At 40.5% G+C, this 14,631-nt stretch overlaps 1 protein-coding gene across 2 annotated transcripts in view; it reads right to left on the minus strand.

The window, feature by feature from the left end:
* Nucleotides 1–8,850, minus strand: part of SATB1 (SATB homeobox 1) — a 70,338-nt gene extending 61,488 nt beyond the window's left edge. For both annotated transcript variants that reach the window (XM_059818902.1, XM_059818903.1), the window contains exons 1-4: nt 8,640–8,850; nt 4,698–4,874; nt 3,767–3,893; nt 2,915–3,038 (exon numbers count right to left, since the gene is read on the minus strand). In XM_059818902.1, coding sequence (XP_059674885.1) covers nt 2,915–3,038; nt 3,767–3,893; nt 4,698–4,874; nt 8,640–8,850 — 639 coding nt within the window. The remainder of the gene's footprint in view (nt 1–2,914; nt 3,039–3,766; nt 3,894–4,697; nt 4,875–8,639) is intronic.
* Between the last annotated feature and the right edge of the window lie 5,781 nt (nt 8,851–14,631).

The following is a 14,631-nucleotide window of genomic DNA, read 5'->3' on the forward strand; positions in this document are numbered from 1 at the left end:
CAGGGGTAGCCTCAGCAATCACAGAGCGAGACAATTACAGTAGCCTCAAAAGAGACCACATATTCAACTCTCCTAATGAGAGCAAGAGTCACAGTGGTATTTTACTGAGAACGGCATGTAGAGTTCGTACCTGTATGCCCCAAGGTTTTAGTTGGACAAGAAAGCAAATGGCACAAAAAATTAAGAGAAAAAAAGAAAATCCACTCAAGTAGATAATGATGTTAAGTTTCTGAGACTCTATAATTAAGACAAACTGGATCTCAAAGTTCGTTTGCTCACGTATTTTAAAGCCATTAAATATATCTGCGCTATAAAAATAGTTTGCTTAGGGTTTTTTGCAGTACGTAGAATATCAGTATTCTGAATAAATATGAGCAATTTTTTAATACACAAAATGGAAGATTAATTAAGAAAATACAGTAAATTTTAAGTGAGGATGATGATTCTCAGTTTTCCACACTTAGATGGGGCTTCAGAGATTCCCCATTGAACACAGCAAATTGAATACTTTACAACAAATCCTTCCGTACCTACCCAAAATAGAGTGCCGCTAATGACAGTGACAAAAAACGATAACTACTCTCGTTTCCACTTTGAGTCATTTTTCTGTGGTTAATAAATTATATCCATAACAGTGTTAATAAGTTATGGTATGGTGTCACTGCATTAGTTCGCATTTGTGATGAAGCACTTCATATGGCATTACCTATGCCCGTGGAAGTACATAACAGGAGAGACCACTTCTCTGCTCTTGGAAGAGTCTCCCGTGCTGGCATTTTGATGGACCCTCTAAGGAAACATTGCCTCCCGACCTCTGTCTTGGTCTTACTTCTCACCTCTGTTGCAGCAGCACGCTACTGCGGGGCAATTCACGAACTTTAATACATTTAATAAAACACAGACACTCTTAAATCAGTGTCCCTTCCATAGGAGAGATATACAATGAGTTATTAGTTAGGCAAATACGGGAAGCATTCGGACCCCTTTAGTCATGTGAAAAGGACACCGTCAGATCAACACGTCCTCCCTCAAGCTCCCAGAGGGAAATGGGAAGATTTAGACTCACTGAAGGGCTCTCGATCAACCGCTGTAACAGCTGTTTTTTCCAAAAGTTAAGAATAAATAAATGTATTTTAAACTTAATGTGATTTGGTCTTTAAAGGAAAAAGAGAAGCAGAAGCTATTTAAATTCTTCCAACCCAACTACTGCAGCACTGGTGAAGATAAAGAGATGACAAAAGTAATAAGCATGCTTTTAACAACAGAAAGAAGCTCACAGCTTTAAGTATATTCTTTTACAAATAAAGAAGTGCAAAACAGTAAACAAACAGCCCCAAATCAGAGTTATGTAATCTGGGGTTTTTGTCCTCTCAAGCACTAACTTCAAGGGCTGTTATTAGGCAAGATGGTTTTTGTCCTTTAAAATTATTATATAAAAATTCAATATAGTTTAAAAACAACTTTTAAGAAGAGTGCAATTATTTAATTGTCTCCAGTACCATGAGACCATCTCTAGTCAAGTATTCCTTCGAAAAACTTTTTTTCTGCTTTATCATTGCATCATCTACATATATACAGAAGCTGCTACGTGAAACACGATGTCTAAATAGAAATGAAATATGCCATCTCTATAGAATTTACTTGCTTTCCACCAGTATCAAGTAAAAAATAGTACTATTAGATTAAAAAGGAGAAAAATCCAAAATTATCTGCAGCTTCCATAAGCCAGCCATGCAAAAACTCACATGCTTTTATAGTAGGTACGTACAAGATAACTTTGCAGACGTATTACAGGAATGGTTTGCAACCAGTGAAGCTAATTTTGATTATTTCCACTTCAAAACTTCCTATATTGGAGCCACATCACTGAAAACAATCTAACCATAGGGGACAAAAAAGTGATGGAAACCAGCCCGCTTTTATATATTTTTTTTATATATCTCTCTCTCTCTCTCTCCCCCCCCGCTGGAAAGACAAAGAGAGTAGCCCTCTATAGATTAACTGAAGTCTTTCAGAGACAAAGACTCCAATATTCTGAGCAAGAGAAATAAAATTGCCATAAAAATACCTTGACTTCCTTAATTTCCTTTTTCCCCTCCCTACCACAACTAGTATCATTTATTCGTATACTAAATTTGTCTCCATTGCAGCACAATAAAATACGTTTTAAAATTTAAAAGGAAAAAAATAAATATTATGTTCTCACCACAGCATCATTGGACACTGTACTGTGTAGAAAAACAAGTTGCGCCTTCACAGTAATTTGACAAAAGAATGACAAAAAAGAATGGCAAAAAAGAACAATACGACTAAGGCTTGAGGAAAGCATCAGTTCAATATTTAGCAATGCATAAATTGAGGTTTCATTTTTGTTTAGGTATATTTTGATTAGAACTAATAAATGGCTGATTTTCCTTTGGTTGTTTGCAACAACACATCATCCAAAGAGCTTTATTCTTTATTCCCTTCTCATATAGCGTGCCAAAGACTGTCTCATTTTATGAATTAGCATTTAAAACTGCTGTAGGTTATCTAACAAGCATTCAGATTCAATAGTACTTTTGACAGCAGTAAGTAAAGAGCCTTTTAACATCTTGAACACATGTGCTTGAAAAAAGTAGTTACATCAAAGCAGTTCAAAGACTGAAGACAAAAACCAGTTAAAATCCAGTTTGCTGTGAGACAATTTTAGTGTGGTGTAAACAACCTTTCACGACTCCCCATGGGAAACGTTGTAAGACTATGTTCAAAATGAATCAGGCATATTTATAAAGATCATGAAGTGGTCAAATGAATTTGCATTTTTGGCAGGTTCACTCCACGGGTACTACTTGCTACAGTCTGTAGAAATCTCAAATCTCACATCAGCGTTGCCTATAGTGCTTTATTATTTATTACATGTTATGCTAAGTACCTGTGAAAGGGGACATTCCTTGGCCAATGAACTCTGGTTCATATCCTTCAGTAAGTCCTTCAGAGCATTTCTTACTGTTGTGTGAGACCATTGTTCAGGAGGCAAGTCTTCTAGTTTAGGGCAACTATTTGAAACACAGATTAGAAAAGGGATTATTACAAGATTGCATCCTGCTGCAGAACATTCCTTTAAGACAGACAGATTTCATTTTGCGCATCAAGCAGATGCATCTGGAGATTGCTCTCGGTCTCCTGATTGTTCCGATTAGTTAATTACTTTATACAACACATCTGCTGTATTGATGCATGAATTATACATCAGCTGCATGTGGCGACTATTTTTTCATGTTACTTCTACCTTCCTGCTCTGATACGCTTGGTAAAACAATTTAAGGTGTAATGCTTTCTCACGACTGATCATGAAAAGCATTAATATATTAACCGTTTTTTTCTTTTTTGTTACTGTGAAATTTAAGAACCTAGACAGCAACAATAAGTGTGAGCAAGTCATTCTTTTACAAAATGCAACACAGATGGTACTGTTCATGATATGCAAAAATATTTTTCTCTTAAGTAAACTTTATGTAAAATGCCTTCTTGTAATGCATCATTTAATTGACTAAAATGCAATATAGTTCTAATGAGATATCCAAAGAAAATCTATGTATCAGAGCTATAAAAGTTTTCTGCAATAGTATACTGTAAGTTAAAGAAGAATTAGAGTAACTAAAAAGGAATTTAGATAAGCCTTTGTACTTTGAGCACACAGCACAGTGGGAATTAAATACAAGCAATATTAACAGTAAGGGCAGACAAGTAACAGTTCACGTCCCAGAACAGCTATGCAACTTACCTGTGTAACTGGATTTTCAGTGTGACCACATGATACACATCTTGCAGCATGTCTGCTACTGTAGCATCAGGGGCATCTGTCACATAGGAGAGTGGAACTGGATTCCACTTCCCAACCTGGATAAGCCCTGCGGGATTTTTATTTTTTAAGGGGAAAGGGAGTGGGCAAGAAAGGCAGGAAAAATTGAAAAAGTAATTTACCTGTTAATTCCTAGGGGCAAAAGAAATATCTGATTTTAACAAGACCACCACCTTTGTTTCTAACCTCTTAAATCTGGCAAAACAAAAGAACATATCCCCCCCCCCCCCCCAAAATCCCCACCCACCCACACCACCAAGGATATGCTTTATATTATGAAATTATACAAATGCGTTACAGCAGGGATTTTTTAATATGTATAGAAGTGTATTTTCCTAAGTTCCCATTAATTCAGTAGGACATGATATAACAGTTATCATTCCTCTTAATAAATTAGAAAGGATTTTGCAATGCAAGGGCTGAGTAAAAAAAAAAATATTTTGCAGTCTATAAAACCATCAGGAACAAAATAAAAGAAACAGAGCTGGATATTCAGTCATAAATGCAAGTTGACTCTCAACAGTCCATCTGCTCAAATATGCTTTACACTTCCTTGTGGATCCTCAGTGGAGCAGATTATTAAGGTCAATAAGCATACTAATGATTCAGTTGAAGTCTTTTTTTTTTTCTTTAAACAAACAAAAAAAAAAAGAATCTACCTCCACGTTCACCATGAACAAAACGTGCACTAACTAAACAAAAATACATTAAGGGAAAAAAAAAATACAGAGACAGAATCTGCAAGAAGTTTAAGAAGTAAAACCTGTATCACATTCCTGAAAGAAATCCTGCCCCTCCCCCAAGACTCCACAAACAAACATAATTCATCATACAATTTCATAATCTTATTTACCTTTTGCTTGGGCAGCAGAGCTGTGAGAATATCCAAGTGATAGCAATGCCATTTCAATCAGTTGGTTGAAAAGCATATCCTTCCTCACCAACACAAATTCTGCATGCTCCTCCTTAGAATCATACTCAATGGCATTTTCATAATGTTCCACTACACAGAAAACTGGAAGCATACTTCCTATTAAAAAAAAATTAAATTTAATGTATTAAACTTGAGTTATAGTACAGTAGGTGGGTCTATACAGCGTTATGTAAATAAAACCTGTACAAACAGGCAGAGGAGGCATAAAGAATCATCACAAATATTTGATAAACATATTCCCTGAGTCCTTTCCCCTCACTCTCCCCCAAAAAGAGAAAGTTCTACGAAACATACATCTCTCAAAAGCAGAAATGCAAATTTATCTTGCTCGATTGGATACAGATTAAAGAATTACCTTCTACAGAAACAACAAGGTTGACTGAAGAGAAGTTGATTCTCTCTGTCCTGCCTGATTTGTTGTGAGTAGCAGGCAGCATGAGAACCTAAATACATACTGCAGATGTCTTCACTGTAAGCCATTTTAGTACCAGCTACATAATTTTGTTCGTTAACATTAAAACTTTCTTAGTCCTGCCAAAAATATTTAATTGCCTTCAACATCAACAACAAATCACCTTGCGTGTTATACATTCGCTCTGAAAAGAGCACACAAGGAAACAAGGCAAAAGTTAACACTAATTCCTGCTTCATTCATTGAGTGCACTTGAGCACTACTTTCACTTGCATCTTTAAGAAACAAATCATGATCTCAATGCCGTTTTAAGAAGTGTACCTGCAGTTGGGGCTTTTTTTTGTTGCCTCCTGTACTTCACATTCAACATTTCTGGTATTCATTGCTATTTTGATATGCCTGAAAGTAATTACTAATTTCTAGTTTTGTAGGATCATACAACAAACCCTTCCCTACGCTGCACAGAATATTAAGCAAACAACCTTTTTCCCTTTCCTTTGGCCTTTTTTTCCCCCCCGCCTCCCTTTTGGCAACAGACAGAGGAGTAACAAATGACCCAAGCTCTTTTAGGGACAAAGTCTCTCCCGGCAATCAGATTTCTAGACTTTGTGACAATCCCTCCCAGCCTCCCAGACAGACGCGGATGACATGACGACCTCGGACCCGCGGTTTTAGGCTCCAGTCCTGTCCCGCTGTCTCCAGCAGTGCAGGTTAGGATCTCTTAATGACAGAAAGCAAAAGGGTTAAAAGCAGATGTACAGAACTGTCTTATGGCAGCCTGCCAGAGGGGTATCATCTTTAGCATAAATGATGACAAGGGTTATTTTAACAGGGCACCCAGGAACTCCAATTAGTCTTACAATGTTAATGCCTCTATAACTACTGCCCTCTAGACTTACAGAAACCTCCTAACCTGCTAAGGTGCACCAGACATGCCATAGTTGAAAAAGAAGATTTACTCTTCAAATTAGATAAAGGCTTTAAGACCGCATCTCTTGATTTGTGCTCTAACGTATAGCAAGAAATCACAATAAAAAAGATACCTCTTAAGCACGTATATTTAAACTACATCTGTTCACCAGAGAGTCAATCGCTGGCAAACAAACCCCTTCAGGCTCGCTTGGAAAAGCTCACAAACTCACTCCAGTTTGCCCAATAGGCTCAGCGTGAAAGACAAGACTAAAAACTTGCCAATATTTATGTAGTGCAGGAAGGAGCTTTTTTTTTTTTGTCTTGTTTTTTTAAAATCTGTGTGAAACTGGTCAGAAAAGGAGAGAAGACCAAAGCAAAAGCAGTACATGCAAATTGGTGATTTCTTCATTGGTTTTAATTAAGCTGTGGAGAGCTTTCTAAAACAGACGCATGCTTCATCTGCAAAACGGTGGTGGGTTTTTTTTTTTCCTTCCAGGCTCTCACAATTGATGTTTGACCTACTACCATTTGACTCAGAGTAAGGGCTGAAAATTCTTACGTAGTTTCACTGTTAATACCTGAAGATAAAATGTAAACAAAGCTTCCTTTTAACAAACAGTGCAGATACACTTTAGCTGGTTTTGAGTGTATTTGGTTTTTCCCTTATCAGTTCCTACAAATTAAGCTATGATCAGACACAAAACTAGCAATGCACAGGTACTTTGCTGCATGTCAGCACACTTTTTGCCAGGTACACAGTCTCGTGAGTTGTAGCGTTCTGAAAAATGTGGTACTTCAAACAACACGGGAGAACCTCCTGGCCGAATTTTGATGTACAGCGTAGATTATCAGAGGTGGATCCTGGGAGTGTGACACAGGTATCATCTGACAAAATCAAGCCACTAAATCTTTTAGCAAACTGTCACTAGTGTCCTTCTGTTAATGTGAAAAATGTTATACAGGAGAGCACAATCTCAGCTGGCTGATCACTCCTGCTAGTACTTGGCAAGACCTCCAAGTGCAGCAACTTCATAACCTTCTAGTATTAAAGGGGAGAGCACTGGTCAGTGCTCGCTGCTAAAAATACAGCATGATTTAAACCTGAAGGCAGTGTTAGAGCTTTTGCTGAAGGTTTACGAGTCTGTGTAAACAGCACGTCTGCCATAAGGAGCAGTGAAGTCTGTAGAATCCTTGTCTAAAACCGTCCTGGCATTAAAGTTTGCTGTGCAAATATCACATAATACCAGAGACAGCCGAAATCTCCTATTTAGGAATTTATGGAACTTATATGTTTGCAGGCGTCAGAAAGTCCTTTTTATATAGCCCCACTGCTTCACTGTACAATATTAATGCACTCTGCTTGAAAAGCCGTAATAAATTATATTTTTAATGCTCTTACGCTGGCTTTCTTAAGATGCATACATTCTTGGCAAACAATCAATAAATAGGGTAATCATGAGCAGAGGCCAAAGAATTTGCTGAAGTGCTGTTTTTCCATTTTTAATAGATAAAGATCTAACAATACGGACTGCTGTGTCTGTTCATTTCAGGATCAATATATTCTTTGTTTTCACCAAACCGAGGAAAAAATAAATGATTGTACGATAAATGTTATGCATCAGACACAATGAAATTCCTCTGCCTTCTAACTTCGTGCGTTTAATAGTCTTGGTTGCATTTTGCACTTTGCTTAGCAAATGCAAGAAAAATCTGGATTATAAACATACACTGATTATACTGAGAAAAGTAGAGGCTGTTTTAAAACAAATGCTAAATTACATGCAGCATATTTTGATTTAAATTAGCAAGCCTGCAGGACATGGTCAAAAAGACTTACACATTTTGATAAGCAAAATTTATAGATTATTGTCCATTAAAAGTATTTTCAATGCAAACAAAAGCCATCCATATACAAACATCAATGATTCTAAATGTGCCTTTTCCTTGTGTAAATGTCTAATTACAGCAAACCAGCCACTGAAAAATATGACACCCAAGTTGTTCATTGTTCAATAATGAATTGTACTTAAGAAAATAAACTGCGAAGATTGACATCATAAATGACTTTTCCAATGTGATACCTAAAGATTTACACTCTCTCCTTTAAACCAACTTGCAACTGTTATGGAAATACTGCTGCCCTTCCAAGCTTGGACCAACATTAAGAGGGAAGGCGAGAATTTGTTTTGGGGGCTCAGTATTTGCTCTTACATATTTTCGCGTTTCTTAGCCCAACACTTACTCAAAGAATTAATGCATTATATTACTTATATTTCAATGTACGAATTTGCTTCAATCAGGGCAGTTAGCCTTTACCTTAACAAAAACCAGACTCCACCCTATAAAGCAAGATGCTCCACCCAAGCATGAAGCTTACATTTCCCAAATGTGATTTATATCAGAGTTGGGAATATATAGTATTTTAGAATGGAGATTTAATTCTGAAATATAAATGAAGTAGAGTCTGCAAAAGTATGCTTCCCCCCCCAAATATTATAAATCATATTTCTCTAATGCAGAATTATCAAAAGTGTTACCTTTTCTAATATTAGTTTTCATCAGGTGTCCAGAGTGTTTTAAAGGCACTCCTTGCATTTTAGTTCCTGTACTTCCAAGTCTTCCTCTTCCTAATGGGCTCCCATTCTGTTCCAAGCGCGCAATTTTGGCTGGTGGACCCTTCGGATCGCTTACATTGTTAGACATTTCTGAATGTTCTTTCCCCTGAGTTGCCTCGTTCAAATGATCCATACTCAGTCCCGCCTCTAAAGATCACCTGCCATGATTCAAAAAAAAATATATATGTTGTACACGTGTGCGCATATGTATACGTACACAGCCTGCACATGTACAGAGAAAGAGATATATGTATCATAAGCCCATAAAGAAGAATAAGTAACTAGTTTAACTGGAAAGAAGATGCCTTTTTTAAAAGAAACAAACTTATTCTCCAAAAATGACCTCACACCCCAGTTTACAGAGAGATCACATTGTAATCCGGTGGAATTATTTTTTAAAAGACAGCTAGAGTACCCCTTTAAAAAAAAAAATCTTCAGAGACATTCTACTAAATCTGAGAGAGACTAAGACTCTTATAAATGATGATGACTGTCAAGGTATGTGCTCCAACACAGCTATTGTTACAAATCTCACAGAAAGGTTTGTTATTAATCCCGGGTGGTTTTATTGTGTTAAGAGAGAGAGACAGAGAAAGAAAAAGATTCTAGTGAAACATTTCTCGATCTACTTGATTAAAAAAATGGATGCACAAGAATAGAGAGATCGTTAAAACTTTAGTTGAGGGAGCAACAGATTTATTAGAGATGTAGAATATTGTGCATCTACAATTCCTCCCCCCCTTAAAAATAAAAGTTAGAAGAAAATTTAACATTTAACTTCAGAAAGCAGTGGCGGGAGATGGTTGCTTTTGAGTTTCCTAACCAATATTATACAAAGAGTTTATCAACTTTCACAAAGTTCAAAATATGCATATGAAATTTTTCAGATGTTAAGCTTTAAGTGTTAAGTGGAGTAGTTTATTGAATTAAGAAAAATAACTGAGAAGAGAAGGTAGCATCTCACAAAACATAATGGTGGGAAAAAACCCCACAATTTCTACAGCATTTTTGAAGCCCTTAAATAAAAAAAAAAAAAAAAAAATCAACCTTGGGTGACGCTAAGTTACGTGCTGGCACAGCTATTTGAAACCAAAAAACAGAAGTCATTTCACTAGCAAATTAAAAAAAGGTATATGTTAGCATGCTTATATTTCCCTTGTTAGAAACTTTTGAAACCTCCGTCTATGAATAACTGTTTCAGTTAAATAACTAAAAATCTCCTAAGCCTAGAACATAATGGAGTAAGTTTCGAGGATTTTTGTCACTCGTCAGAATCTGTTTTGCCAACTACATATAAAAAAAAAAAATAAAATCAGTTGCTGAGAACAGAGACATCTTTCTGGTTGTGATTCATTCATCAATACTGCTGTGATTGTTAGGTATTTTACCCTACCTTTCTCTGACTGAGAAAGGTGTGACTACACTGACAATTATGTTAGGTATATAAGATAATCACTAAGGACAGGTGACTAGACATTAATTTATGAACTAGTATTTACATTAGCAAGTACAAATACTTGTACTGGGGAAGTCATATTTAGAAAGACTGGTGTGAATCTGATAATTGCTACTTTCTTTCAGTTGCCTAGTAATTCAATACATTTTCTGCACGTTTCATAGCAAAGCTATTAAAGCCTAAACATCTTGGGATTTTTTTATATACTTCTATGTCGTTGGTATATATGCCAATGACAATTCTGTAAACTATTTTTTTCTTGTTTGAACACCATGCTGCTTTTCCCCATATGGTGAAGAAAGAGGTAATATATTAATCTGAACGTTTACAAGCAACCTCAAGAATGCCACCGAATAGCTGAAGTTCAGAAATTCGTTATTTTTCCTTATGTTGTAAGGTGACAGGCTAAGGTTTACCATTCATCTTGATCCCATCTGTTTTAGGTCGTGTGCCTCATTAACAGTAAACGTGCCTATTTTAGCCACTTTTCAAAAAGATTTATTTTTTTTTTACTGTGTTAACTGCAGCCTAAGCAAAGAATTACAGACTCAAACCGTTAACATCTTCTGATGTTTATGATGATGCTGACATCCTATAGGGCTTTTCTGAGACTGGTCTTTCTCAAGAATAAGAGGATTAGCAAAAAAAAAAAAGGGGGGGGGTAAAACAAAAAAAAAAAGCCTCGAACAAGAAAATCCTTGTCACTTTTGGCAACTTCAGAAGTACTCTAAGGCACCGAGGTTCTGTGCTCCAAAAAGTATCTAGTCATCATGAGTCAGAATCGCACTACATCATGTACAGTGAATAAAAGTGATAGATCACAGTTTAGTTAATACACTGACTACATCCAAAATACCAAATGGGTCCTTTTCGCTTGGCCTGAGAATACCCACCCATCGGCATCCTTTCACCGCTTAGTCATCTTGTAAAAAGCTTTATGTTACAAAGCAAAATTACATGCACATAAAACACCTAATTTACTCATTTAAACTCCATGCCCAAGGCTAAAGTTCACTGAAACCTCAGTTTGGAATAGTGATGAGCAACAACCAGCGTGGCCTGCCCAGGGAGAGGGTTGCAGGGAAGAACTATCACCTCCACCGGTTCCAGGCCAAGAGTTTCCCCGGGTTTCGCATTTAGGCATCTTTCACAACTACAAGTTTTCATCACAGGCATTGAGAGACGAGCACAATTTCAAGGCACAGTTTCCCAGAGACAGCGTACACGTACGGGCACACCGCGCAATTTCTGAATGAGAGTCGGTGCGGTATCTCCTTTTGTCGCGATGTAACGCCGCCGGTATTATATTATTTCTTTCTCTCCTCCTGAATCAGCCCCCTCCCCATGCCTTTCCCCTCCTCTTCCCTCCCTCCCCCATAAAAACCCATAATCACATTTGAGAGAGGCTCCGCACTTATCCGTTCCATATGGCTCTCACAATCCAGGCCAAGCTTTCCCTGTGACCTTTTAAAGAGACAAAGAAGCAAAGTACTTATCTAGAAACAGAAACACTGCAGTTTTCTGAGTGAAATTAGCAAAACCGACCCGAAACTCACCACTTCAAAACTTGACAGCATATAAATAACAAAAACAAAGGAGGTTTCCTTTGCAGCCCGAGCTCTTGAAGAGGAAGAAGTTCAAGACTGATGTTTTCTAGGTCCCCCCCTTTTTGGAGGGGGGGAGAGGGGGGGCAGCAGACCTGAGGACTACTTCCCCTAATATTCTCTTATTTTTTCTTTTTTTCTTGTTGCTATTTTCCTCTAGGCGGGGAGGGGCAAAAATAGATAGCGAGAAACAGAGTAGCCATGAGCAAAAATGGCAATGGACAAAAAATACAGATTAAATATCTTTTGAGAGAGCCAGTTTTCGAGGTTTAGCAACAGAAGAAGGAGCTGAAGATCAAATTGATCAGACAAGTGTAACGCTCAAAACGAGGAATTCATAATAATAATAATAATACAAAAAAAAGTAGCAGGTTTAAATTGAGGTGGAGGGTGACTTAAGTCTAGCTATCCTTTCAAAAATAAAACCAATGCGTACAGGAGCAAGTGAGAAAGGGGGTTATTAAAAAAAAAAAAAAGCAAAGAAAAAAAAAAAGGCAGCTTTTCTATCCAGTGTGAAGAGCAGAAAGTCTACTTCTAGGTTGTCACTTACACTATTATTCTCCAATAGGCACCCAGAGGAGCAGCACACACAGAAAGAGCCCGCTCCCCTCCCCCTCCGCAAAAATACACACCGTAACAGCCCCCAAACTTTCTGCGGAAACCTCAGCCCCAGAGATCGCTACTGGAGATAAAAAAAAAAAAAAAGTGTAGAGAAAATTGCAGGAAAAGGCACTAAAATGCCACTTTTAATCTCGCCTTTGCGGTCCGGGAAGGTAAAAAAAAAAAAAAAAGGCAGAGAGGACCTGTCTCCTCTCATTTACCGGGGGCTGTTGTGCGAGTGAGGGGGGGAGAGGGAGCGAGAGGAGGGGAGAGAGAAAAAGAACAGAGGGGAGGAAGGAAACACACACAACAAGGCACACCACCACCACTACAAAAAGTGACGAGGTTTCACTCCCTCCGAGACCAAACCCGGGAGAAATTGTAATTAAAAATCCCCAACCCTCTCTATTAAAAAAAAAAAAAAAAAGAAAAGAAAAAACACAACAAAAAACTGGTTCTGCTTCTGCAAAGAAAAAAAAAAAAAAAGAAAATCTGGGAACTCCGAGAAGAGTTACTCGCAAGAAGGGGTAAAAAATATAAAAAAAAAAGGTTGCAAAAAGCCAACAACAACAAAAACCAAGCCAGCAAAAACCCAATAATAATTGCAAAAGAATAATAATGGTAGGCTTTGGTTTTTTGTCTTTTTTTTTTTTTTAATTCTCGTTTCCCCTGGCTGGCTGAGTATGGTTGTTATTTAGGCCGGTTTGGTGGTTGTTGCTGGATGTTACATGGATATATGTATGTGTGTGTGTATGTGTCCCCGGACGGAGCTGCCTTGCTCTGCTCTCTCTCCCCCCCCTCCTCTCTCTCTCCCTCTCTCTGTTTCTGTCCCCATTAAATTATTAGTTGACTCATCACTACTCCTCCTCCTGCTGCTGCCGCCGCCGTCCCCTGCTCAGAGCCTCCTCTCCTCCTCTCCGCTACCGCTCGCTGCCGCTGCCGCTGCTGCCGCTGCTTCTTCTTCCTCCTCCTCATTTTAATACAAAATAACACCGAGGCCACCGGCTTTTTTTTTTTTTTTTTTTTTTTTTTTTTTTTTACAGCCCGAAACGGGAGGAGGACGCAGCCTCCCTGCTGCTGCCCGGAGCCCTTCCCCGGCGGCCCCGGATCATCCGACGCGTCCTGGGAGAGAGAGAGAGAGAGAGAGAGAGAGAGAGAAAGTGGCAGAGGAGGAGGAGGAGGAGGATGAGGAGGAGGAGGAGGAGGTGGTGGAGAAGGAGAGAGACGTGGGGGAGGGGAGGCTGGCGGGGGAGGGAGGGTCGGGAGAAGAGAGGTGGCAGAGGGGGACCACAACGAGGGGCGACGAGGGGGCGCCGGGCAGGGCCGGGCCGAGCCGGGCCGGGGGGGGCGCGGCCGCCGCCGGTAGGTGAGCGGGGGGGCCGGGGGAAGAGGGCGTGCGGCTTCCGGGCGCGCACGAATTTGCAGCCAGCTGGGTGCGGGTGAGGCGGCCCTGCCTGCGCCGCGCACAATGCCCGCCGCCCCGCGCAGGCAGCGCCGGCCGCGCACGCACATGGCAGATGGGGGCCTGCGGCGGAGGGGGCGAGCCGGCGGGAACGTGGAGCGGGGGGAGAGGAGGAGGAGGAGGAGGAGGAGGAGGGGCGGGGGCGAAGGCTGAACAATATCCTGCTGGCGCCGCCGAGCGCGCCGCGCCAGCGCAGCCCCTGCCCCTTCGCGCGGAGGCTGCGCGGGCCGGGCCGCGGCGGGCAGGTGCACAGCGGCCGCGGCGGTCGGCGGCGGCAGCTGCGCTCTGCGGCGCGGGGTTTCCGCGGCGGGAGGAGAGGGGGGCGGCTGGGGCGCTCGGCCCCGCGCACCCGCAGGTGGGGGCGCGCGGCGGGGGCAGCCCCCGGGAGCGAGCTGGCCGCGTGGGGGGAAGAAGTTTTTCCTCCCCGCCCCCCCCCCCCCCCCCTCGATATCAACAGAGGCGGAAGAAAAGCACCGGGCGCATTTTTAGAAGGCGGCAGAGGTTGCGTGAGCGTGTCCCCGTTCGGTGGAGGGCATCGTCCGCACGGCAGGCGTGAGGCGGGGGGCGCCGTGGCTATAGCCAAATCGTCCACCGACATACCCTAGGCAGCCGTAATAAATCACCCCGTGCTCGCAACGGCGGAATACTACGGCCCTGCCGCGATGCGGGACGGCACAAAATGTCCCTGTGTCCTGTCTGCAGAGCGGGACCGCAAAGCCACCGGTAAAAGGTGAAAACTAAAAGGCGGTGACGTACTGACAAAATAAATAACTGTGAGACAGACATAACTTT

This window comes from Gavia stellata, chromosome 6, assembly GCF_030936135.1.
Source record: "Gavia stellata isolate bGavSte3 chromosome 6, bGavSte3.hap2, whole genome shotgun sequence".
Classification (NCBI taxonomy): Eukaryota; Metazoa; Chordata; class Aves; order Gaviiformes; family Gaviidae; genus Gavia; species Gavia stellata.